Below are 27,888 nucleotides of genomic sequence, written 5' to 3'. Positions count from 1 at the left end.
GCTGCGACCTCGCTCTACCTCCCTTGTTGCTAGGCGGGACTGGGACGCAGTTGCCTAGGTAGCCTAACCTAAGCTGCGGCCTGCAACTTTTTCCAGAGCCCGAGGGGAAGTAGCGGGCGCTGTCGGTCGGGGATGCTGCATCTCGGGGCGGTTGCGTGCTGTTATGGAGGGCGATAAGGTGAGCTGCCCGTCTGTGTGGGGGCGCGAGGGGAGGAGGAGTAGTCGGTGGTGTAGTGTAAATCTCGCCCGGAGAAAGGGTGGAGGTGGAGGTGGGAACGGGGGGGGGGTTCATATTTGAAAGGGCAAATCAAACTCTTAGGCTGCAAATGTACATGGGAGCAACAGAGCAGGAGTTAATTCAGTGCAAACACGCCTAGGAATGGGGTGCAAGTCTCGTTGGAGAACTTCGGCTGGGCTTGCTGCTTAGTTAGGCACGCACAGAATGGGGTTTCAAATACAGTGGTACCTCAGGTTAAGTACTTAATTCGTTCCGGAGGTCCGTACTTAAGCTGAAACTGTTCATAACCTGATGAACCACTTTAGCTAATGGGGCTTCCTGCTGCCGCCGCACCACCAGAGCACAATTTCTGTTCTCATCCTGAAGCAAAGTTCTTAACCTGAAGCATTATTTCTGGGTTAGCGGAGTCTGTAACCTAAAGTGTATGTAACCTGACGTGTATGTAACCCGAGGTCCCACTGTACTTGGATAGCTTGTCACAGAGATGATGGAGATCATCCACAGGGAGAGGGTTTGAAGCAGTGGGTTAAAGTTATATGTATCAGCAGGGATTGGACCAGATGGCCTTTGAAGCCCCTAGCAAATCTGGGACTGATTTCTTCATACTTCCCTGGGAGTGAGTGCTGCTTGAACTTTGTTGTTTAGTCGTGTCTGACTCTTCGTGACCCCATGGGCCAGAGCACGCCAGGCACTCCTGTCTTCCACTGTTTGGTCAAACTCATGCTGGTAGCTTCGAGAACACTGTCCAACCATCTCGTCCCCTTCTCCTTGTGCCCTCAATCTTTCCCAACACCAGGGTCTTTTCCAGGGAGTCTTCTCTTCTCATGAGGTGGCCAAAGTATTGGAGCCTCAGCTTCAGGATCTGTCCTTCCAGTGAGCACTCAGGGCTGATTTCCTTAAGAATGGATAGGTTTGATCTTCTTGCGGTCCATGGGACTCTCAAGAGTCTCCTCCAGCACCATAGTTCACTGATGCCCAGGATGTCAGTATTTATTCTTGCCATTTCATTTTTGACCACATCCCACTTAACCAAGGTTCATGGTTCTTACATTCCAGGTAATATTTTTCTTTACAGCATTGGACTTTCCTTTGAACTTGGGTGCACCCTAAACAGTTGTTTGCTAGACAGTAAGCCTTGCTGTGCTCAGTGGGACTCGACTTCTAATAGGTGGCTGAAGGATGCTGTCCTGGTCATTGCCATTTCAAACGGGAAGTCGGAAGGTGATGAGATGCAAAGTCCTGAATTTGAGCATGGCAAGATGGTGGAACAGTGTTGGGTAACTGTCCTGCAATGAAATAATACATTGACTGTAGTTCTACAGCCACCCAGCTCCCAAAACACTTGGGCTGCTGTGGCTGCTTTTCTAGCCTTCTGAACCTCTTGTCTTCCCTTAAACCTGGACTTGTGCTGGAACAGGCCCCCACCCCCATTTAATCTGATATAGAGGGTGAAAAGGTGAGCTCCTAGAATGTGAGGAAGGGGGAGAAGAGCTTAGTTCCTGCACTAGCATCCAGTGTGGTGTGATGGAGCTGTCCTCCCAATATTGGCACAGCTACAGCTTACCTGGATGGGGCGGCAGAGGGGCAGAGCAGGTGATGAAGTTGGAACTCCATGGATGCTCCAGCAGAGTTGGCCCAGTACTCCCAGCACTGTGTCCATGCAGCCTTGATTTTGCTGCTGCCACATCCAGATAAACTGTAACAACACTGGTGTTAGAAGGGAGGCTCTGTAACTGCCCCACCACACCAGCTGCTACTATCTCATTGAAAATTATCTGGTTTAATAGGTTTAAATGACTATGAATATTTCGCTATTGGTCTCTTCAGTCCAAGCAAACTCCCTCTATAATCTCCCATCATTTCCAACTGATAGCATTGTAGTTTGAGTGCTTGTTCAAATATGTTGACCAGATAGTAGTTTTATTTATTTATTTTATTTATTTATTAGATTTGTATACTGCCCTATGCTCTAAATACAGCTCTCAGTTTAAGATACCTCTCCCCACCATTCTTTTTGGTCTAGAGAAGAACCAAAGATGACACTTGGAAATCAGATGAGCTGAAGAAGCATCTTAAGGTAAGATTCATTTGTACCTGATGGCAATAGCAGAGGTGGCACCCAGAAGAGTCGAGGTGAAGTAAGTGGTGGAAGCTCAAGAGACCTGCCTCTCTGCTTGTGCTGCCAGTAGGACACCTCTGCATTTTGGTGAGAGGGATGTGTGCTGTGTTGCACCTAGGACGAAGAAGATGATCACCAAGGCTTTGAGGAAACCCCGCCCCCCCTTGCTGAGTTGGGTGAGAAGGGAGTATGTTCCAGCACACAGTGTTGCAGCTTGTCTTCCCCGTCTCTGGGGCAGCCAAGACTTTGAGGAGTGCCCTCCTCTCACTGAGTTTTGGCGAGCGAGGGAGCATTCTGGTTGTGGTGGAAGTGGAATGGAGAGGCCACGACTGTGGGGTTGGGATCAAAAGGCTGACAAAATGGAAATGTGGGTCTTCAAAGATAAAAAAATGGTATACATATATATATGTGTACACACAGACACACACACACACACATATATGCATGTATATGTGTGTATAAAAAATGTTACTATTGCGTTTCTTGTTTCCTTCTTGAGGTGTCTCGATCAGATAGTCAGTCTGAAGACGGGAGACATCGGCAGAGGAAATCACGAGAGGGTGACAGCAATGATGCTGATGACTTGCCAAAGGATCAAGAGAAGGCCAGAGTGAAATCGAAAGAAAAAGCAGGAGAAAAAGTGAGACTTATTAAATCGAGTGACGTAAGACATAAGAATGAAAGGAAAGAGAAAGGAAGAGAAAAAGATCATCCCAGAGAACACGAGAGAGAGAAAGTTAAGCTAAAACATGTCCAGGAAGAAAAACATAACACTGGGAAAAGTGGTGAGAGACACAGCGGCAAAGAGAGAGAGAGGAAGCATAAGAAAGATGACCCCAATCAAACACTGGTGGAAAATGCTATGGAGGCTTTGGGGGAAAGAGATAAAGAACATTATAGAAGAAGAGACAGCAAGGATCATGCAGGTGGGATGGTTTGTTCACTGTATGTATTTTTAAATAATGCTTTAGAAGAAGGTGAAAATGGGCCTCAAAACTCTTGCACAGGAGGTATGGCAGTAACATGGATTGCAAACAGTTCTACACAATGTCTTTTTCTTTTCATCTCCTACTTTGTAAAGATAGTCTATCTTAACAAGATGGCAGACCTAATAGACTAGGAATTTTCCTCTCCATAGGTATCTGGGCTTTTTTCTTTGAAGCTCAGTTTCTTCTTCAGAGATGCTTGCTCCCATGAGAGTGGTCTTCCTTTCAATTCAATTGAGTGGAATCCATCAGTACATCTATGAATCATTCTGTCTATTCCTCTTGGAGGTGAAGGATATTTCTTTGCTCCCTCCTGTGCTTATAAACCCATATAGTGAGGCTGCAGGATCCCCCATTTCACACACCCACACTCTTCTCTAGACATTGCTTGTCTTTTGCTTCATAGGAAGGAGGGTATTTTTTTCCAATGCCTCATATGATGGGTGTCCTAGCACAAAGAGATTTGAATAATAATAATAATAATAATAATACCTTTATTGTCAATGTATCTTGAAGATAGACTGGGAAACATTGAAAAAGAGCTGGTCTGTGAGGAAAAGTTAAATGATACTTGTGTGTGTGTTTTTAACCATTCCAGTAATTCCCCTAGTTTACTATTGGTTATAGACTACGCACATTACTTGAAACAGGCTTGGAATTGAAGTAACAGCCCTGAAATGCTTCTTGCAGAGATGTAGCACATACTGTACTTGTGTTGTGTGTAGCGTAGTAAGAGACTGAAATGTACTGAAGATAAAACTTCTTAATTTTATAGATGTGATTATGTTTTAGATCACCCAAAAGTAAAAGATGAAGAAAGAGAAAGAAAACACAGAGAGAGAGAGGTAAGGGAAGGTAAAAAAATAATCCTTGTTCTTAAAAGAAAAAGAGGGGAAGTGTAAAGAAAAAGAAAGAAAAGTTAGCAACTCACAAACTGCAAATATGGTATGCTCCCCCCCTCAAAGATGCCTTAACAGATTGATAATATCTTCACCTCCTTGAGTTTTTCACCGCCTTTTTTGCTCTTCCCACTTCTCCAGTAATGTGCCAAAAATATTCTGAAAAGAATGCTCAGTACAGGCTTGTTGTTGTTGTTGTTGTTAGTAGTAGTGGTATATTTCTGAGCTACAAAATTGTTAAATTTCAATGTTGGTTCTTTAAAATAACTTTTAAAATTATTTCTCTTCAGAATGAAGAGAGCAGGGATACTTTGGGTGAGACACACAGAGATGAAGAACGTGAACACAGGCACAAGTCACACAAGGAACGGGACCCAGATAAGGAAAGAAGAAGGCACCGAGAGAAGAAAGAGCATGAGCTCTTAGCTGTAGAAGGAAAAGAGAAGTTTTTGAAATTAAGAAGTTTAACATCTGTCAGGGATGGGGAAGAAGGGCACACCTCCAGGAAACATAAGGAGCAGTCTCACTATGAAGACAGACACCGTAGGGAGAACAGTGAAAGGCAACACAGAGAAGAAAATGAAAAGAAGAAGAAAGACCTCAAGGTTTGCTTTACATTGGGTTTAGCTTCCTAGCAGTGCTGTCTAATATAAAATTCAGAAATTGTAAGATTTTCCTTGGAAATCTAATTTGTGTCAGAAACAAAGAAGATATGCTGAGAAAATATCAAGAAATACTGTGGCTTGAAACAAAAATACTATACAGTGGTGCCTCGCAAGACGAAAAGAATTCGTTCCGTGAGTCTCTTCGTCTAGCGGTTTTTTTCGTCTTGCGAAGCAAGCCCATTAGCGGATTAGCGCTATTAGCGGTTTAGCGGCTATTATCGGCTATTAAAGGTTTAAGGGATTAGCGGATTAGCTGCTAAAAGGCTATTAGCAGCTTAGTGCCTTAGAAAAAGGGGGTGGGGAGCGAAAAAAACCCCCCAGGAATTTTCGTCTTGCGAAGCAAGCCCATAGCAAATTCGTCCTGCGAAGTACCTCCAAAACGGAAAACCCTTTCGTCTAGCGGGTTTTCCGTCTTGCGAGGCATGGAAAATTATTCATTAGAAGCCAATAGTCAATAAAAGAATTGACTGGTTTTGTTATGCTTTCACTGTATTTGTATGCCATCCTTCTCTCAAAGAGTTTAGGGTGGCAGCATACATTGGATTATTCTATTTTATGCTGAAAAAGTGTGAAGCTTGCTGCTTGCAAAACGTGAGATAAATTTGATGTGAGGGTCTAGTTTTTGAAGTAATCTACATTTCATTGCACAAAGTAGTGCATTGAACAAAATGTTATGTGCTCCTCTTTCATGGGTACATATAAGCTTTATTTGTAATATAGAGAATAAGTCAACTTTTCAGGAATTTCTCAAATTTAGCTAGTTTTGTACATCTGAGGTACACTTTTCCACAAGAGAAAGCAGCAGCTAAACTAATTTATAGGCTAAGTCCTCCCACGTTTGAAAGTAATTATCACTAAGTAACGGTATTAGTGCATAGCCTTTATGTAGACTAACAGTTGCTCGTCACATGTCTGTGTACTATGTTTGCTGACCATGATTTCCAAACATATGAGAGCCATACCAATCTGTTTTTGATCTCAAGTCCATGCCTTGGGGACCCAGGTCAATGATAGACCTCCATGACATGTTATTTTATGGTATGCTTTATTTCTTTTTTAAGGCGTGCTGTGAATACAGCCCTAATACAGGCATTGTTTGCATAATATATGATGCCTATCTGATGAACGCTAGCAATAGCATTAATTGTTGCTAGTTTTGTCTTCTTTAAAACCGAAGCTGCATATACTAAGAGTCATTGATATAAGAGAGCATGTGCACCTGTTAATGCATATAAGGAGATACTTGGTCGTGTTGAATGCTGTGAATCATAGTATTTTGAACAATATATTTTTCAGCACCGTGAACATAAAAGCCAAGGCAAGAGCTCAAGGCATGAAGCTGAAGCAGGTCATCCACGTGAAAGGTGGGCTTTGTTTAAATACTTAAGAGTTATCCCCATTGGGCACAGTGGAGCTTAAAGGTAAAGGACCCCTGACCATTAGGTGCAGTCGTGACCGACTCTGGGGTTGCTGTGTTCATCTCGCTTTATTGGCCGAGGGAGCCTGCATACAGCTTCTGGGTCATGTGGCCAGCATGACTAAGCCGCTTCTGGCGAACCAGAGCAGCACACGGAAACGCCGTTTACCTTCCCGCCGGAGCAGTACCTATTTATCTACTTGCACTTTGACAAGCTTTCGAACTGCTAGGTTGGCAGGAGCAGGGAACCAAGCAACAGGAGCTCACCCCATCATGGGGATTCGAACCGCCAACCTTCTGATTGGCAAGCCCTAGGCTCTGTGGTTTAACCCACAGCGCCACCTGCTTCTTCTGAATAAATACAGTGGACCCCTCGAATATGAACTTAATTCGTTCTGGGGGTCCATACGTACCCCAAACAGCCCACAACATGAGGCGCCACTTGTATACACTTCCAGGTTTGCTGCGATCGCAACCCGAAAGTTACATTACCCGAAGGTAACATAACCCGAGGGTGCACTGTATCTATAGGTTTCCTGCTTTGCAGGGAGTTGGACTAGACGACCCTCAGGGTCTCTTCCAACTCTACGATTCTATGATTTTATTTATTTGTGCCTGGCATTCTTTGCCTCCAAAGTGTGTGCAAAGGCAGACTGCTTACCCAAGTTAGAGCGACATGGGTGTTTTGATTGCTTGTGTCCTGCGTTCCTCCTTTTGATTAATTTTCCAGGGGAAGAGGGGCCTGAAAAATATATTTAAGGCAGTAATCCTGTATGCATTTTTCTGGGAGTAAGCCTCCGTGAATTCAGTCACACTTACTTTGAAGTAGACATATATAGGATTGCACTGTAAAACTCCTAAAATAGCCAACATACATATTTTGGAAGCATCATTGTATATTTTTTTAGATGGTGCTTCATAGATTTGAGGGAAATATTTTCAGTTTCTAGGCACCAGCTTCTTGGTAATTTATTTGCTTAGGCATTTTGTGATTGTGTTGGATATGTTTTCCAGCCTGACAAAAAGCTATCTGACTTCTTTTTGATATCTTTTTGATTCCCTAGGGTCCTTGTTTCAAACAAATTAAAGCCCGCCACGGGGTTACATGCTGCTTCTTCCTCTCCCTTTCCTTTTGAACTGCTTAGCTCTATTCTTGGGATAAGAGCAAGTGCTGCTGGCATCTCTTTGTTAAGCTTGGATAGGTCTTTATATTTAACATAGTTAGAAACTGCTTTATGCGAATTCTGCAATGAAATGACTGTCTTGGCCATGAGCATTGGGAGATACCTTTTAGTTATTTGGAGTGGGGAAGATTTAAGTTTTATTTCATGAGTTGTAGGATTGTTTTAGAAATCCATTCTTTAAGACTTGATGAAATGCCATTCACATTTTCTGCTTACTGTGAGAGCTGATCCAAAATTAGAAAGCTGCCAGACCTCTGTAAGCAAGGATCTTGTTTGATTTTCTGCCATCAGAAATATATGGATACTTTGGAAAGGACAGGTCTATTTTTCCTCAATATATTCTCTCATCAAAAGTAAATAATTTCTGTGTTGGAGAGACATTACAAAGGGACAAGGCATTGTTATGAAAAGTAGTTCAGTGCTGTTCTTATAGAGGTTCACAGATCTCACTATGTGAGAAAGTCACATCTTACAGTGTAAATGGGAAAAGATTCAACATAAATCACTTATCATTTCCCCCCCCCCCCAACATAGCTTATTTGAACAGGTGTAAAGCAGTTCTGAGACCTTGTTTTCCACAGAAATAGTGTTTGCTTGGTAGGCACTCCTTTTAATTCTGTGTTTGGTGTTTTTTTTCTCATTATAGTGGTACAAAAGAAAAAGTAAAGAGCCATGTCAAGAGTGAAAAAGACGCTACAAAACGAGAAGTAAGTGGTTTTATTTGGAGTGTTCTAATGTAAGAATATTGTAGGAGTTAGTAATAAACTAAAGGAACAAGAACCTAAAATTTAGTGAAGAGTTACAAAGGGGGACTCCTAATATAAGGCACAGCCACACCCTTTTAAATCATGTCAATCTGAATAGGAGAATTAAGTATATACTTGTTTTTCTTCACTTTCAACTAATGGGATTGGAAGTTGTTTATCTTTATTTGAATTGTGCTTATACTAAACTTCTGTTCTATATCGTTGAAAGTTTGTGCTCATTTCTAGGGTTTGGTCTTCTGCATGCTTACATATAAGTGAGTTCTACTGAGCTCAGTCGGCTTTTGCATAAAATTGCAACCTTTTGGCACGATCCTATGCATGCCAACTCAGAAGTAAGATCCATTAAATTCAGTGGGACTTACTCCCACAGTAACTATGTATAGGATTGCAGCCTTAGACACATTTACATGGATCATGCACAAAACGTATCGTCAGAAACTTCTCATGCTGTCTCTCTCCCTGGAGAATTTTAAAATGCTCGTGATTATTTGTGGACATAGACAGAAAGAAATCTAAAAATGTTGTAGTATCTGACTGACTGCAGTTTTTTAGTCTTTTAGTCAGGGGCTGAGTGTTCCAGAGTGCGCACCCAATGAATACATAAAATAAAGTTTAAAAGAAAAAAAATGCCTTTCACACATTTCATATAGATTACTCAACACTATACAGGCCACAGCATATTAGAGAGTGGGAGGCTCATCATGGGAGAGATGTATCGGTAGAGCAACTTCCAGAAGGGTAGTTGTCTTATGTTTGTTACCATAAATGCAAAAAGAAAAAAGAAAAAGTGTGTCTTGTTGCATCTTGAAAGTTTGATTGTGGCATAAGATTGCCAGCTTTGTCTGATGTTGTTGACATTGGACATGGCGAGACGTCCTAAATAAATATAATCAAGGAATATATTTAGCATGCCTGTTTCTAGTGTCTGGCATAGTCAGGATTTGGGATGGGAGTTGTTCTACAGATAAAATGCATATAAAATACAGCGAGGCTTTTCTAAGACTGAGAAGGGCAGCCTTGGGAGTTGAAAGCATAATATATGAACTAAGGTGTGTTATTAGAACTCCCTGCCACATTTCAATGCTTTTCTCTTATGAGTTGTTTTATCTATTGATATGTTAGCGCCACAAAAGTAACAACCTGTCAGCTGTGGGATCCCATCGGCAAAGGCTATCAAATGAAGAAAGCGGCAATGTAAGAGCTGCATATTATTACCTTCATTTTTTAAGGAGCACAGCAGTGCCAGTTAAATCTCACTGGTGAAATAAATTCCATTAATGTTTTCATTTGTACAGTTATATCATGATTTAATTCTGTTGTTTGCACTTTCTTGCTAGAAACCGAATAAGGACACACCTTATCCAGATGCAGCTTATGATAATGATTCTGTGAACTATGAAGATGATTTTGAAGTGAGTGCAAAGGAGTATTTTTTGAAGAAGCTAGCAGTACCAAATAAATGTAGCTGATCCACAAGCAGTAGGAATATAGGAATTTAATTGCAATGACTTCACAGCCACTTAAGAATTCTTTAAATATATCATGGGGTGGTGCTGGGGGTGGGGTGGGACTACAGTCGTACTTTGGTTTTCAAACAGCTTAGTTCTCGAACGTTTTGGCTCCCGAATGCCACAAACCCAGAAGTGACTGTTCCGGTTTGCCAAATATTTTTGGAAGCCGAACGTCCAATGGGGCTTCCAATTGGCTGCAGGAGTTTCCTGTAGCCATTCAGAAACCATGCTTTGGTTTCCAAACGTTTTGGAAGTCGAACAGACTTCCGGAATGGATTCCATTCAACTTCCAAGGTTCAACTGTACTGTCAGCTACTGTCATAGAAAAATAGAAGGGAAGGTAGTTGCCATTTACTGAGTCAGCAGACTATTAGTGTTACTGTTATTTATCACCTGCCTTTCATACTAATGTTCCAGGGTGGGCTACAATTATTAAAACACAATATAAAAAAGAGTTTAAACAACTTACAATCACAGTAGTAGAGAAACTGGGACTTTCTCTGCTACTGAGCTATGACCCACACCCAGAGGCTCCTTTCCTTCATGTCTCAAGGAGGGCTGCATGTTTTTTGTACAGAACTCCAACCAAGGGAGCTTGTTTCTTTAAAACAAATTGCGCAGTTACTTCCACTTACACTGTTCATTAAATGTTATTCTTAGTAATGGACATTAAACCACCACCATTTTAAAAGAAAATCTGCAATAGCAAGAGGAAGCTTGAAAGCTTTTAGGGTTGCAGAATTGGCAGTGGAATTTGCTGAGCGATACCATTGGTATGGGCTTTTCATTTGTGCTTTAAGAAAAGTAACTGCTACTGTTCTTATTGAAGGATTATGAAGATGATTTTGACGACATAGATGATGAGGATGAGGATGAAGGTGGAGATAGCCAAGAGCAAGAAAAGGAAGAAAGAGAAACAAAAGAAAAAGTAAGAAAAATTCCAGTAGCCAAGAGCGCAGAAGTAGAAGCAATTCAAAAAGCAATTAATGCTGAAAATGAAAAGATTGAGACCTTCCTCCCCAAACAAAGAGAGAATCCAAAAGGAAGGGAAAAGGAACTGAAAATAGGTATGTGACTAGGTACTTTCGGTTAGCAGTCATAAGAGTGACCCATTGTCGATGTACACAAATTTGTTGCGCTCATTGTACAGTGTAAGGTTATTTCCTGTGGTTTTAATTGCAACGAAAGGTGAAGTAGGCGAGCTTGTTGTTCTTTTTGACCATTGCAGGCTTCATCCATGTATATTGGAGTCATCCGCTTGCATTTTAAAGATTTCATGAATATACTTACTATCTTGCAGAAACGCAAGAGTCACCCGCTCGAAGTCCTGTTTCTGGAAAGTTCATTGATTTCCAAACTGCCAAACAGCGGCAAAGTATCAGAAAGATTGCCAGTGAGCAGAAGTAGGTGGTATTAAAATATATCACTGCATGTAACTTTTGCAAGATGGCTTGCATGTAAACTTCCAATAGTTTTTTTTAATGTTACAAGTGTTGTACACCTAGCAAAGTGCAATAAAGTATTTTTGTGAGCAATTCATGTGTACTAGGTCTAAATTGTTTGCATGTGTCACAGTCCTATAGGGATAGAAATTGGTTCATATTTGCGTGATTCTAGAACAGCAGCTTATCTGTGGAGGTGCCAGAGAAAAGTCTTTCTGGCCTTGTCTCCCTTGACTGGGCTCAGACTCTGTGATGTAGTAATCTTAGCCAATGCCAATTTATATTGGGCAGAAAACTATTTTGTCCCTAATCTGCTCTGTCTGTCCCCAGTATAAGCAACAAAGCTATGTTTCCCTTTGTTAAGGAAGCTTGATGATTTCCACTTTGACCTAAGGCAAGTTCTGCTTCAAAGTTGAGCTCGTGCAGGATATCTTTTGGAAATATCTCCTTGTTAGTTTTCTAGTTTAGCAGTCTGGTGATCACATTCCAAAATAGTCTGCTCAGACTTTCCTTCCTGGGGAAAAAAATGTATAGATAACTAGTTTCATCTTAGTTTTTATTCAGGAAAATCAGATTGTTAAATTGGTTTTTAACTTGTTTTGTTTTTCTTGGTTGTAAATCGTTTTGAGACCTTTTTGGTGGGAAGAGATATAAATTTAATAAACCTAAACCAGGAGTATTCTCTGTCACCTGATATTACTGTTTAACATATACTTAGAGTTAATGTACATGTTACATTTAAAACCTAAGGTATTTTAAGTGTAAACCTAAAAGCATAGAATATGAATGCTATAAATATGCACTTGCAAAAACATGTATTGTGCAGATACATGTCAGGCAGCTGTGATTTGCTGCAGGTCCCTGTTGATCTTACATTTGGTGACAAACCTGTGTTGCTCCCTGTGTAATGTCTGAAAGAGCCCTTAGTGTCGACAGCATGCTATGTGCAGTAAAGTATACAGAAATGAAACGGCTCCTACCCAGGAGGCATTCAATTGTGTTAATCTCATTCTCCTCAAAGTGCACTGGAACTGCAGACATAAAACCATTCCTTCAAATTATGTGCCTTGATTTTGAACTCTTTGCTCTTCCCTTTAGCAGTGAGAATATTTCTAGACCTTATAGTACATGTCACTATAATTAGTTCTTACTAGCCATTTTGCTTTCTTGTGACGTGTTTTCAAGGAAACGTAGCATTGAACTGCTCCGACTTATTGACCTGGACTTTTCAGTCACCTTCTGTTTGCTGGATTTGCCTCCAGTGAATGAATATGACATGTATATCCGGAACTTCGGGAAAATAAATACCAAGCAGGTACGCCGCACAGCATATTCATTCTGACTGCTCTCATTTCTCATTCACTTGATTTCCTGTTCCCTCTCATCCCTTCTTCCTTTTCTGGTGTGTTTTTAGCCTACAGATAGGAACTATGCTATTTTTATTTATTTGTAAGCCATTCTGGGAGCTTTCCTGGCTAAAGGGTGGGTATAAATGTTTTGATTAAATAAATACAATATTTTCAGTATTGACAGTACCCCAAAACATTCATTAATTTCTGATAATGAAGTTGGCAATGAGGTATGTGTTTCTAATGCAAGAGAAATCTATTACATTTGTCATTGCTAGTACTTTTAAAGCCAAGAGTTACAGCCATAAGAATTTTCACACTAGGGCAAACTAGAAAAAAAAAGTTAGATACTTAGTAGATCTCATCCAGATGAAATCAGTTAGAACTTAGGTCTTCACTGTGTTCTTGGTGTTAATGGATAACAGAGCAATCCTAAGTATAGGATGACAGCATAATTTATGCTAAGATAAATCATGCCAGTGTAATTTATCCTCTATTCCAAACTCCATTCAGGAGTGAGGCTGCTGCCAGCTGAACCAACCTGAACCTAGCAGATGGAAAACAAGCCTTTAAAATAAGAGTTTGACTTGCACCACTCTTTTTGCCAGTGTAGGTTCCATTGGGTTGCCAGGTCACATGACTGAGCTGAAAGAGGTTTGGAGTACAGTGGTACCTTGGGTTACAGACGCTTCAGGTTACAGACTCCGCTAACCCAGAAATAGTACCTTGTGTTAAGAAATTTGCTTCAGAATGAGAACAGAAATCGTGTGGCGGCAGTGGGAGGCCCCATTAACTAAAGTGGTACCTCAGGTTAAGAACAGTTTCAGGTTAAGGACGGACCTCTGGAACGAATTAAGGTCTTAACTTGAGGTACCACTGTAGGTGCAACTTTCTCTTTGTCCCATCACACCCCTTTTGGGAGACTTCTGCTGGCTTAAATGCCACCATATGAACCCATGGATGAGGGAGTTTCGCTGGCTCATCCAGGAAGGTCCAAGATCCACCTATTCCAAACTCAGTTGTCTGATGCACATAAACACATCCCTCCCTTTGGTTGCCTTGACTGAGTCTTCCAGGCCAGGAATATTTGGATGCTGCTATCCTTTATTGAGAGTAATAGTGTTCCTTGCTAGTCAGCAGCTTCCATTTAGTACCCCCAGAGAATATACTGCAAAGTCAACAGAACAGACCTTCCAGTTCATTTATTTTATTCCTTGGGGATCAAATGCATAGTTCTTGTTTCCATGGGATTCAGCAAGATTAATGTGCCCGTCTCTTCTTGATTCCAAACAACTACTTTTTAAACTCAGTTCTATAGGCAATCATGTTCAAAGATTTTATCTTAAACATCCAAAGGAAAAACCAAACATATTTTCTTTATACTATGAACTAGATGATAATGCAACTTTGTACAGTACCTTGAATTTTTCATGAGGTGCAAGGTATTTTGAGATACAGCAGATGGGTATTTCAAGTGGCTCACAGCTGCAGGTGCTCAGAGTGAATGGGATATTTTCATATTTCTACTTTAGGCCTATGTACAGTGGAATGAAGATAACCTGGACAGGGATGTTCAGACTGACGAAATAGAGACTCAAGAAAAATGGACCCAACATCCTGGAGAAACTGCCGTTGTGTCTGGAGGTGATTATTATTTAGATATGTAGAGGTGTTAAAATGTAATATAATTCAAGAACATGCTAAGAGAAACCTCACTATGTATCTCTTATTATCAAGTGGTCATTTCCTATTGGCTTTAGCAGCACAAAATGTAAAAGCAGTTTGGAACTTTCTGGGTAATGTATTATCGTCTTTCCTTGGGTCTTATTTCAGGTCCAAAAAGCAGCAGTGATGTATCTTCCCTTACCCCAAAGATTGATTCCCAGAGATTGGCAAGTTTTCTGAGATCTGCTTGTCAGGTATATATTTTACTTTTTATATTCATGCTTAAAATAATAATTAGCAGGTACTTTTTATCACATGTGGTGGACCTGTCCCAAGGTAAAAGACTTCTGGGAAAAGATTTATAATGAATTAAAAAAAATGATGAAATATACATTTATAAAGAATCCAGAAGCCTTTCTCCTTGGAATATTAGGTTCTGAATTGCCCAAGAAAGATGTAAAGGTATTTTTGTACGCCACAACTGCTGCACGAATTTTAATAGCCAAAAAGTGAAAAACACAAGAACTACCAACTGTGGAAGAATGGCAATTCAAGATGATGGACTTTATGGAGCTGAGTCAGGGGAGAATCCGCGACCAGAAAGAAGAGGAAAATCAAGAAGACTGGAAGAAATTGAAAGACTATTTGAGCAAATATTGTAATATTAAAGATTAGTAGTTACTTGAAGGTACTAAACAGGCCTAGGACTAAATTAAGACTAAATAAATAAGACCTAGAATGTTAAGAAAAGTTAAGAAATCTGGTTATAAACTGAATATTGTACTTTTGAATAATGATATAGAAAAACTGCTACATTCAGTTACAAGGAAATTCAGATGGAAGAGATTAGAGGAAGTCAAGTAATACGTTTAAGAAGTTGAAAATTTAATTAATCAACTTTTATTGCTTATATGTTTGAGGATGTATTTTTGGTTATCATTTGTTATATTTGTTCTATTCTGTTTTTCTTTTTTTCTTTTGGCATTATTGATTTTATAGTGTGTGCTGTATTTCTATGAAACTTAATACTTGGGGAATACTTGGGAAAAAATAATTAGCAGTAACCATAGTCTGGAGCTTAATATATTCCTTACATAGACAAGAGACAGAATGATCACTTGTGTTTCCCCTCACCTGGTTTTCATTCTGTAGGATGGGTTTCCTTAATCAAGTAGGAATGGGTACCCATGGAGGCGCAAACTCCTCTACAACAGCTCCGCAAATTCAGTTTTTCCGCTTGTCTTGAAACTACCCCACAAAACTTTCCCACCATCTTCTAAGTCATTGAAGTGAGGTAAAAGCAGTTTGGGCCAGCAGACTACTTAGCAGGTTATTATCACTGAAGGAAAGAGTAATAGATTTCCCCCCACATTTCTAACAAATACAATTTTTTTTAAAGGTAATTGAAGTTCTGCTTGAGGAAGATCAAGTAGCAACACAGCCCCGGCGGAATCTGAGATCACGACCATCCAGTCTGTCTATTAGTGACAGGTGCTTCCAGTTAAACACCAATCTTCCTTTCTTGAATGGTAAGACGCTTTTTGCTCTTCATCTTGTAGCGGGGCACCAGAAACTCCTATGCTTTTGCAGACGTGTTTAGATGCTGTGGGTTAAACCACAGAGCCTAGGGCTTGCTGTTCAGAAGGTCAGCGGTTCGAATCCCCGCGACGGGGTGAGCTCCCGTTGCTCGGTCCCTGCTCCTGCCAACCTAGCAGTTCAAAAGCTCGTCAAAGTGCAAGTAGATAAATAGGTACCACTCTGGCGGGAAGGTAAACAGCATTTCCGTGTGCTGCTCTGGTTCACCAGAAGCGGCTTAGTCAAGCTGGCTACATGACCCGGAAAATGTACGCCGGCTCCCTCGGCCAGTAAAGCAAGATGAGTGCTGCAACCCCAGAGTCGGTCACGACTGGACCTAATGGTCAGGGATCCCTTTACCTTTACTAGATCTTTTGCCTGACTGATACATAGTCAAAGTCATGATGTTGAGCAGTTTATAGAAGAACCTCCTTGTTCAGAGGCAGTATGTCAGACCCCAGGAACAAGCAGCAGGAGTAGGGCATCTTTGTTTTGTTCCCTGCTTGTGAATTTCCAGCATTATCTATCCGGCTGCTGTTGGGAACGGAACTGTAGATGCAGCGAGACAATCCTTACATTCTTCTGATCCATCTGCAGCTCTCTGCAAAGTTAAATTCAACTAATTTGAATACAGAAGCATGCCTGTTAGTTTGCCTAGATACGCAGAAAGCACAAGTCTTACATAGCAGCAGCTTTTGTCTTGCAGACTGAGGGCTAAAGTAGATAGGATAAGGGAGAACCACGATTAGACACCCTAATCACTTAATCAAACCAATCCCTCTCAAGTGCTTGTATTTAAACCAAAATTAGACACCACCCTTCTTGCTTTTAACTGAAAAGGGAAACATTAGGAAATGCAATCACAAGTCTCCGTGTAGTTGAGCCATAATAGATTTTAAAAATGTAATTGTGATTTTTGGTCCCGTCCCCCCCCTAGGTCGAAGGGTATCCTGCTTGCACATCTCACAGGGTCAGAGGCAAGCTCTGCTTTCTGTTCATGGGTTTCCTGAGAAGTCAAATGACTTACCCCTGGACAGCAAATACATCATTTGTGTGTGGAATGTCTGGCAACCTTCTAGTCCTCAGAAATTACTGTTTTGTGAATCTCAGGTATGCTTTAGCGATATGCCACTGTCTAATGCACTAGCACCCACCTCTTTGTATATGATCTAAGCTACTTGTTGCCTGCAGACCCCCATCAGCCACAACCGCACCCAAGACTCCTGTCTTACCTTTCGCTTCTAGTACTGCCACCTTCCCTGCTTTCCACTTTCATCACAGAAGAGAAGGGAAGAGAGAGAAACAAGGAAAAACCCTCTCCAGGTTACCAGAGTACAGTGGTACCTCAGGTTAAGTACTTAATTCATTCCGGAGGTCTGTACTTAACCTGAAACTGTTCTTAACATCCATAGAGGCTTCTATAACAGGATTTTTCCTCAAGTGCACACTAATAATATTTGAATATCTACAAAGCAGTTTGGGACTGCTAATCTAAAAATTGCATTAATTTTATATCCATGGTATGTTGGGCATTTCAGAATATCCTGCCTCTCTATATGACAAATCTTGATAGAGAGATTGACCTGGTGTCCCTACCAGGTAGCCAAACAACCACACACACCCCAAGTCCAGGTTCAACAGCAACTGAAGTTGTTCCAGTTTGATTCAGTTCAGACCAATAAAGGTTCAGTAACTGGGTCACCACATGTGGGTTGACTGGCTCAGTTCTGATTAATTCCCTTAAGTCAAATATTAGAAATAAAATGTTTTCATTCAACTCAGCAGCAACATATTATTTAATTCCCACCTATAGAGACTGGCTGAGCACTGCAGCATGGGGAAGCCACTCTGTTATGCACAAGAATAATATCCTCTCTTCTTTCCTTCTTTCAGCAGCCTGTTTTAGCTTTAAAATTTGCTACAGTGGTTTCTGTCTCAATGAGGAAGCTTACATCCAGCTCAGCTTCCACACCCCCTCTTACAGTCTGCCCTCTATGGGATTTTGAGCATGCCTGTGCATTTAGACAGTCATGGGCTAAACCCAGAACAGCTGTTGCTCGGGGAAAGAAAAGTCTCAACTCGAAGATTTGACACACAGAAATTCTTGTTTTCTATGGGAACAAAATGTGCATTGGGAATTCTTCTGATGCCCCTAAAGAGAGTGATCTAATTTATTTAACTTGTTTGTTTTGCATGTATTTTGTAAACAAAGCAAAAGATATGTTAAAACTACCAAGCTCATGTAATAGTCATTTGTATTTGGCATCTGTTTTAATGAACTTACGAAACAGAGTTTTCCAAGGGGAAATAAAGCACTGAAAAATTTTTCACCCCACATCATTTAGATACATTCCTGTTCAGGTGCTACAAAAGCTTTCAGACAGTAGTTCATCTTCTATTTTTGTTTGGGGGGGGGGGGGTTCATTCCTTTATGTTCTGTTTGATTCCATAGTGTACTGCATGTGAAAAACTGATTACTTTGTGTCATATTTTATCAGATTTGTATACAGTGGTACCTTGGTTCTCGATTGTCTTGGAAGTCGAACGTTTCAGTTTTTGAATGCTGAAAACCTGGAAAACTGCTTCAGTTTTCGAACACTTTTTGGAAGTCGAACGTGCCACGCAGCTTCCATAAGTTTTCCATAAGTAATGAGTTTTCCATAAGTAAATTCTTCCGGAAATGCATGCTTCGGTTTTTGAACATTTCGGAAGTCGAATGGTCTTTCAGAATGGATTACATTCGAAAACCAAGGTGCCACTGTACCACCCTTCATCCACAGATTTCAGATCAGTTCACAACATTAAATTAAAGTGTAAGATTAAGGGTTCAAGACTACATCCCCCCCCCCAATCATTGCATTACATTAAAACTATTTATATTATATCGTTGGAATGGTGCTAATGTCAAATGTGCTCTACGTAGGCAAAACAAAATCTATCATTTCTCTTCACTTCCATTAAGTTGGACTCCCATCGAACCAAAACACATTCAGTATAAATATATTTCCCTCATTTGTAACTCCGGGATATTTTGTCTTGCCACATAGGTGACATGCTGCTGCTTTAGTCCTAGTAAGGCTACTTTAGTGTTTGCTGGAACAATCGATGGTTCAGTGCTGGTATGGGATCTCAGAGAAGACTCAAGGTTGCACCACTGCATGAAGGTCAATGAAACAGATTGGACATTTCGATCTCCAACGTTTTCTACCGGTTGGTCAACATCCCTTGAATGATATCATCACATCTGTTGCAACCTGAGTGGCCAGGACCATGATATATGAACAAGCACAGTTCATATATATGAAGTTGTTCCAATTCCATTTTGGGTATCTCTCCTCCCCCCCCCCCCCACTCCATGCAAAAGATGTGTAAAAAGTCAAAGGCTGAACCCATGTAATTAAAGTTGATGAAAAGAAGATCAGTGAAGTAGTATCAATCTTTTTTTTCTTTTATTTTTGGTAGAATATATACCAAGCCTGGCATGTTTCAGAAGTTATTAGCAATACTTCCAACAAAGTTTAATTGTTTTTTAATTAATGCTTTTTCTATGTTTTCAGCGGTTCTTATTTTTATATGTAAGCTGCCCTGAAGCCTGTCAGGGGAAAAAGGCGGAGTATAAATAAATAAAATAGTAAATCTAAATGTTCTTTCTAGTTTGACAAGTGGCTTGTATGATAACTTATAATATTAGAGAATTTAGAGTTAATTCTGCTCCCTGTATCTTCTGAGGAAAAACACCCCAGCTTGAAATGCAGTGGGCATGGTGCTTTGAGTATAATAGGGTTAACACTTAGTGAAGTTTTTAACATCATATGCAGTATTATAAACATGTATTAAAGAGAACAGGGACCTTATTTGAAATTTGTTTGTTTAGCACTTTTGTTTCCACACCGGTTTAGCAATCACTACAGTCCTGAATTAAACACAACTGGGATTGGATGGGTGGACTTACTGTTTGCTTATTTCTCAACTATAGATGGAGTATTTGCCTCAGTAAACCACACATGTTCTGTGCTGACAGTCGAACCTGTCTCAACATCTGTCTTCAAGGAGCAGAATTGTGGTCTTTCCTACCTCTCATCTCAGGAAGGTACATAGACAGCTCTCCAGAAATTGACAAATATTCTTTGGAAATACAGGTTGTGACCGCAGTTGTCATTGTTCTGGAATTCCTTGCCTATAAACATTTCAGTAGTTCACAAGCCATGGTTGCTTTAGCCAAAGTATGGCTTGTTTGAACATCCTAACTCAGTCTAGCAGACATATGATCTTGGTTTATTTTCTGGGATCAAACCATAAAGGTAAAGGTAAAGGGACCCCTGACTATTAGGTCCAGTCGCGACCGACTCTGGGGTTGCGGTGCTCATCTCCCATTATTGGCCGAGGGAGCCGGCGTACAGCTTCCGGGTCATGTGGCCAGCATGACTAAGCCACTTCTGGTGAACCAGAGCAGTGCACAGAAACGCAGTTTACCTTCCCGCTGGAGCGATACCTATTTATCTACTTGCACTTTGTGCTTTCGAACTGCTAGGTTGGCAGGAGCAGGGACTGAGCAACGGGAGCTCACCCCGTTGCAGGGATTCGAACCGCCGACCTTCTGATCGGCAAGTCCTAGGCTCTGTGATTTAACCCACAGCGCCACCTGCGTCCATTAGTTAACCATGCTGTTAACTAATTAACCATGTTAACCATACTGTTAACTAATTCCATGGAAGCAAGAAGCTTGCAGGTGGTGTCCAATCAATAGTCTACATCAAACGGCATGGTTTGCTAAAGGGCTGTCATTATTTTGTAGTCTTTGGCTTCTGTAAAGCTGGGGAGCCAGAGGAACTGTAGGAGAGTCATCTTCTGAGTCAGAGCATGGCAACAGAGTTGTCCTCTGATGGGAAGAGCCCTGAAGATGGCACTGCATGTTCTTCCTTCTATTCACCACAGTGAAGTCACATGAACCTTTCCATAGTCATCTGCCGCGCATTGCAAGGTCCTCATTTCATTGGTCATGGCAGATGTGAAGCCATAGTTTATTGCTGGCTTTTGAACTAAGGCTTATCTTCACTACGTTTTGGCATTATGAATGAACCCAACAGCCTTGCTTAATTGTGGATTTTTTGACCATCCCACTACTTGGCAAACTAAGAGGGATGGGCAGTTAGAAAACAAGCCAAGCATTAGAGACACAAGCCCCAGGCTGGTCATTATCCTGCTGCTGAGTTTCACTGCACGGTTTGTTTCATTCTGTATTTGTTTTATGGTATGGTGATATTTTAAATTGTTTCTATCAGCTGGCTTGAGGAACCTTGATGGGTAGAAAGGCAGCATATTAATTTAACAAACCAAGAAGTGACATTATTGTTCCAGTGTTGAGGATAAAATTATAGCATGTTAGTAGCTCTGTTAATGCCTATCTTATGGGGGTCAAATTTAAGTGGCCAAAATAATGTATGATCAACTATAGTGCCTGCAAATCTGTAATTACCGAGTTATCATTTTTCCTTGCAGAAATGTTAGGACTTTCATTTCAGATTGCCTCTATGGATGAAAACGGGACTCTCAGTCTGTGGGTGAGTTGGAACTTTTCCATAGCTATTACTCACTTGTTGCTCAGAAATATAGCTTTTTTGTGCAACTTTGGCTGTTTTTGAGAGAGACTTTATACAAACATTAAGGATGTTATCGCTTGGAAAATGCAGTTTCCCTTTCCTGCTAACTAGGGCATCCTGTTGTGAATCCTGTTTCTAAGTATCATGAGCATCTTTTTGGTTGGTTCCTATTAAAACTAAGAATAACCTTTTTAAAAGAATTACTCTGCTTTTAGATCTAGATTTCCAATGCAGTTTACACAAGAAAGCTCCATACAGTAGTGCTTTCCCCTGCTACTACCAGTGTCATGCTTTCTTGTTTGTAAAGTGGTCGCAAATTTTATTTCTGAGGAAGATCACTCTTCTGATGCACCTCTGGAGCATTTATGTATTATTTTTAAGATCTGTTTCATTCATATTCCACAGCAGTATAAATTAATGCACAGCCAATAACCTTTCACTACTAAGCTTTGGATGATACTGTATGCTATGATTTGTGAATTTTCATGTGGTAGGGATGCCTAATTGCACATTATATGTGAGATTTAAAATATTTTTTTAAGAGAATGATCTATTTGGGCAAGGAAGCCCACAACCAAATTTTAGGAAAGGAGAAGCTGGTCTTAGGGTATATTGTTTGGAGAATGCCTGCAAAGCAAACTTGGTTTTGAATAAGGAGCAAGTCAAGGAATAAGAACTAAGGTAGTATGTTTTTAAATTTAGTAAACTGCAGGGTAGGCAAAGTCTTAGTGAGAACATATGGAAAGCTAAAATATGTTTCAGAATGTTTGCAATGATACCTCCTCTTTTTTCTTGAATTTTTTTTTGCCACTTTTTAGGTAGTAGTTGAACTTCAAAAGGGGGATCTGGCAGGCTCACAAAGTGATTTAGGTAAGTGAAACTCATCAGTGAAGCTGCTGTTTATGGAAGGGAAGGAAGACAAAGTCAGATACTGTGAGAAAAGCATTGTTGGTCATCACAAAAGCTTGGGATTGTTCTGGGCAGGCAGCCAACAGTGGAATTGCATGCAATACTTACATGAAGCATTAAAATAATGGATCTGTATACCTAGAGTCACTCTAGGTGGTATCCTCTATCTACCAACTTTCCTTTGTAGAAAAATCTTGGACCTTGGAATACATGTTGGTCTGCAATCTCCATAAAACACCAAATCAGTGCTGCTGCTATTATTATTATTATGATTATGATGATTATTATGATTATTATGATTATTATTATTATTACTACAGTTCAGTTTTATTACTTACAGGCTTAATTCCAGGGGGCAAAATAAAACTGGTCCACAGCTCTACAGTTCAGCTGAATTGCAGGTAAAGATATGACACATTTCTTGAAGTTATTGTTCTATATAGCCAGGCATATTACTGTCGTTATAATCTGTGTTTTTCAATCTGAATTACTCAGTACTTTGAAAACACTCAGCTGCTGGAGGTTTGCATTGTCCTCTCAAAGTGTAAAAGCCATTTAGGCTTCATATGTGCCTTTACACAACTGCAGCTGTGGATGTGGTTGCTATTTCTACCACATCCTGAGGGCAGGCCAAGCATTATGCTGCTGTTGGTGAAAAATCATTTGGGAGAAGGATCCTCACATACAGCTCCCTGTAACAGTGGACTAAGCTGGTGAGTGCCGGCAGGATTGTAGCCAAAATGGGGACACTAAGAAACGAGGGGGGGGGGGGGAGGCATCAGTATTCTTGGGGAAACCCCAAGGTTTACAGCAAAACAAACATTTTGAGGAAAGCTCCAAAAAATACAGCTCACTGAGGGCTAAACATGTTCAGTATCCACACAATACTGATTGCCTGTTTGGGGGGGGGGTGACAGAAATTGGGGAGAAGAATGGAATGAAATGTCTTAGAAAAGGGCATGAGACAGTGAATAAGAGCACTCTACACTGCAACATTTCTACAATATATAAATTTATCCATTTGACATTTCCCCAGATTTTATTCAAGGGATACCGTGCTCACGAAGGTACCTCAGACACTGAATATTAAATTTCTGCCTTCAAATCCCAATCATTTTGTTGTCGGAACAGACGTTGTGAGTAATATTCTCTACTTAATTTCACTATTGCCTCCTTTTCTCTCCTGAATGTTGTCCATGATCCATCTGCATTTGTTAACATTTTAATGGCAACATCTTTAAATGCATGCACTTTCAGGTTCTTATTACATTTTAAATTCTAAATAATGCTAACAGCTCTCTGTAAAGTGCATTTCATGGGTTGTTTCTTTTTTTTTTGTATTAAATTCATTTATTTAATATGCATACAAAACAATAATTTACATACCTTTCAGACAAACAAGCAAAAAGGAAAGAAAACAAAACGAAAAGCAAAAAAAATAGGGATAAAGGAAAATTTAAAAAAATAGGTGGAGGATAATACACCCTCGTGACTTCCCTCCACCAGCGCTCATCATCTTTAATTCGTTACCATTCTTGTTTACATTGCAATTCATGTATCACTATCTTACTTGTTTTCTTAAACTATTATGTTATTTAAAACAACTTTACAAACTAGTCTAAACATATCAGCATGCTATCTTTAGAGCAGTGTTTACTCATATATTCTTCAAACCATATCCATTGTGATCTAGTTTGGTATCTTATTGCTGCAGTTAATTTCACCCATTCTATAAATTCAGCTAATTTATATATCCAGTCCTCTTTTGTGGGTATATAATTTCCTTTCTAGTTTTTTTTTTTTTTTTTTTGCAAGAAGTAGCCTAGCTAGGTTGTTTCATTTAACACAGCAGAAATAAGAGATCCCCCCCCCTTTTTTTTTAATTTGCAGGCTATAGTGAGCCATGGCACAAGGCATGAACTAAGAATACCTCCCAGGTGGTTCAAACCACAGCAGGGGGCGCCGAGATCAACCAGAATCAATGCAATCGACTTCTCTCCTTTTGGAAAGCCAATCTTTTTGGTATGGATGCCCATTTTCATTTCTTGGCTGGAGCTTATCCGGGCTGCTTAACAGAGCTAAACGGGAAAATGGGTGTACCTTACAGTGGAGCAGTCTTTGCTTTCGGTAAAGAGTTTTGCAAGTAGCATCAAAATTGCTCAACCCCCAGCTCTGGCAACACTGGCAGCGTGACTCAGATTTCAGTCCGTTCTGAGATGAGGCAACAATAATAGTGTCTTCTAATTCTTCGTACAACTACAAACAGATGAACGTCGAGTGTAAGAACACACACAGTTACCTTTGTTTACATAAACTTGTAGCCAGACCATAACCATGTAGAGAAAGGGCCATGAACATGTAGCTTGACTGTAATAGCTGGACGGAGTGAAATTCTACAGTTGGTCAGGCTCTAAATAAGCACTTAAGTCTACTCAAGGTGTTGATTGAATGTGCCCAGTGAAATGTTCTGCTTTGAAAATTAGGCCCCGATGCCATGTTGCAAACTGTTTTTATGACTTTCCTTAGTTTCCAAAAAGGTTTGCTGTGCAGTATGGGCCTAGGCCAGGCCTGCTATGACTCCCGAGCCCCCTTGGGCACACAGAAGAGGGTGGTGCAGGCTTCTGGATTCAGATTATATGTTATAGCAATTATATGCTATAGCAATATATAGCAATATTGGCCAGACTATCATTCTAGTATTGTTTCGAATCTGGGAAAGAGCAGTGGGGTCGAGTGCTCCTCCCTCACCTTCCTCTTACCACGTGCTGGCTTCAGTATAACGATTCTGGCTTGGACTAAGTCAGAGTCACCCATTATGTCCCAAACTGGGGAAATCTGGCTTAACGTCAGTTAACAAACTGGGAAAAGAAGCTCAGGGTGCTTTACGAAGCCTGGGACAATAATTTCAACAGGGCCACTGTGTATATGACCTGTACAAGCATCCTCCAATTTGTGCAAGTGTTGCATTCTGCACAACGGTGGAACAAAAATAAGCGCACTCTGACACATTGTGCCTTCTTTTCCAGCCACTTCCGGGTTGCCTCCTGTTACGTGTCTATTGTACATTCGTAAATCAGTTGTTGCCTGTATACGTAATTACCAAATCTCACTTGGCGGGGGAAAGAAATTCTGGCTTGCACCCACAAGTTAACTTTAGCGAATATTGACAGTGGAAAATGCAGCATCGCTTCTGCAAGATTTGGGTGCAGGGAATGAGGCTCCCCAACCTGGCCTGTTATCCTGATACCAGTTCAGTCAGAGATTATTCACAAAAAGTTCAGTCTCTTTTCCTTGGTACTAAGGCACAAGGGAGCTGGCCTGTTAATCACACAGCATGGTACTGTGTGATATATATTGCCGCCACAAGAACCAATGCACAGAACAATTTCTAATGTCAGCCTTACCTTTTATTACCAGGGATGCTTGTGGCAATGCAAGCAATAAGGCAGCAGCAGGCAGACAGGAGGGAGAGCATTGGAGTTTGCCACTTATGTGCAGTTATTTGTGGGCAGTTATTACATGCTGCGGGTGAGTGGCAAAGTGTGTGTGGCTCCCTTTAGAGTTGGTTGTACATTTTAATCAATAAGAGGATTACTTGTGCCAGCGAACCGCTAAGGTTTTTGTCTTTATGTTTTCAGGTGGGCTGTTCAGATGGCAGCATAAGATTGCACCAAATGACCTCTGAGCTTCCACTTATGCAGTGGAACAACAGCACAAGCGGGCAGCCCATCATTTCCCTGCAGTGGGCTCTGACCAGACCAGCCGTCTTCTTTGTTTTGGATGCCATGTCTGTCGTTTACATTTGGGACCTGCTGGAAAACGACTTGGCTCCCGTAGCCAAGCAGCCTATCTGGTCCGATAAGTAAGTCCGTACATAGCACAGTGTTTTAGCGATAGTCATGCAAACTTGGTACAAGCGACCGCTGTTCCCTTGCTATAAACTCCAGTCTTCATGAGCTTTACGCTTCCTTAACCCATGTGAAGATTACGATCATGGTCCAGGTAATCGCCACATTTGGGGTCAGGAAGGAAATCCTCCCCACGTTTCCCTCTCTGTTCCCTCTGGTGAATAATTTCCAAGCTTAAGGTAGTTGACAGGGCTTCCAGGAGGAACAGAGGGATTTTGATGCAGCCGGGGGAGTCAAACGGCCTTGGTCCAGTATACCTAAAGGAGGGTCCCCACCCCCATCGTTCTGCCTGGACACTGAGGTCCAACGCCAAGGGCCTTCTGGCAGTTCCTTTGCTGCTAGAAGCCAAGTTACAGGGAACCAGGCAGAGGGCCTTCTCGGTGATGGCACCCGCCCTGTGGAACACCCTCCCACCAGATGTCAAAGAGGAAAACAACTACCAAACGTTTAGAAGACATCTGAAGGCGGCCCTGTTTAGGGAAGCTTTTAATGTTTAATAGATTATTGTATTTTAATATTCTGTTGGAAGCTGCCCAGAGTGGCTGAGGAAACCCAGCCAGATGGGCGGGGTATAAATAAATTGTTGTTGTTGTTGTTGTTGTTTAAATGGCCATGGCTTTGAGTCTCTCCTCTCCTGATGTTGAAGCAGTGGGGTGGTTGGGGGTGGAGACAGCTCTTGGAGGTGGGAGTGGGGAGAAGCTGATGCAAATGTTGGGGGGGGGGGTCCTTGCTGTGTCCCTCAGATGAAGCCACATGGAATGGCAGCTTGTGGAGGCCATTTTGGACAGGAAGCAGGAGGAGCCAAATGACAGTTGATCCCAGTCAGGCAAAGGGGGGATTTACTTTTTCACCTTTCTCTCCCTCTCTTCCTCCCTTTGTTAAACAAGCACCATTTTCCCCTCAGGGTTATAACTATGGCTGTACTGGGCGAGCCTGAAAAACCCAGCGGTCTCCTGGGGATTGCCCTAGCCAAAGAATCTGGAACAATAGACATAAAGTATGTAAAGAAGAAGTGGGCACTACCTCAGCCAGAGGAATCTGAGAAATTAAACCTACTTCTGCAGCAGGCCTTGTAAAAAGAAAGACATGCCTTTCTGTGAATACACACATATGACAACCATTTGATTTTAGATGTATTTGTTAATATTTTGGTTTTATCTTGACATCGCTTGAGTAAAATACATGATTTCATATTTTTTCATTCATCTTTGTAAATAGTATTTATATATTTTTAAAGTATTGACACAGTATTTGAACCTGAGGTAGAGAATATTTTTATCAAACATAAAACAGAACAAATATTCATGATATTTTATGCAAAGGGGAGATATAAATTGTATTTATATTTAATTCCAAAAATGTATTTACTTAGTATATGCTATGCATTGCAATTGTTTATAGATATTTTAGAATAAAACAACATGCAGTCCTATGAAGTTTGGATATCTGCTTTATATATCATTCATGTGAAATAAAGAGCATTAATTTGCTACAAAACATTTAATAATGTTGGGTTGGAGCCCATGGAATTAATACAGTGTTTGGTTTCTTCAGACACCTGTTACACGTTAAGTGCCTGCTTCTGGTGTGGCTGTGGGACATTATAGAATCGGGGACAACTCTTCATTGTCAGCTATGGTGCAAGCCTCTTTGT

General features: G+C 40.8%; 1 protein-coding gene across 2 annotated transcripts; it reads left to right on the top strand.

The window, feature by feature from the left end:
* Nucleotides 1-17: 17 nt before the first annotated feature.
* Nucleotides 18-27,666, top strand: DYNC2I1 (dynein 2 intermediate chain 1). 2 transcript variants are annotated; one of them, XM_083406152.1, is made up of 25 exons: nt 18-178; nt 2,262-2,315; nt 2,857-3,283; nt 4,136-4,188; nt 4,533-4,847; nt 6,204-6,271; nt 8,155-8,215; nt 9,398-9,469; nt 9,613-9,687; nt 10,616-10,853; nt 11,087-11,189; nt 12,414-12,543; nt 14,110-14,221; nt 14,411-14,496; nt 15,642-15,771; nt 16,755-16,927; nt 18,865-19,027; nt 19,794-19,907; nt 21,317-21,378; nt 22,236-22,287; nt 22,667-22,727; nt 23,363-23,462; nt 24,217-24,348; nt 25,965-26,188; nt 27,139-27,666. In XM_083406152.1, exons 1-25 carry the CDS (start codon nt 164-166, stop codon nt 27,308-27,310), a joined length of 3,192 nt encoding a protein of 1,063 aa, XP_083262278.1. In that variant the 5' UTR covers nt 18-163; the 3' UTR covers nt 27,311-27,666. The 2 variants fall into 2 exon arrangements, with proteins under 2 accessions (XP_083262278.1, XP_083262279.1); XM_083406153.1 differs by having other exon boundaries at nt 27,122-27,354.
* The last annotated feature ends 222 nt before the right edge of the window (nt 27,667-27,888 follow it).

Source organism: Podarcis tiliguerta (assembly GCF_965153285.1).
Source record: "Podarcis tiliguerta genome assembly, chromosome: 12".
Taxonomy (NCBI): Eukaryota; Metazoa; Chordata; class Lepidosauria; order Squamata; family Lacertidae; genus Podarcis; species Podarcis tiliguerta.
This window is presented reverse-complemented; position numbering and strand designations above follow the sequence as displayed.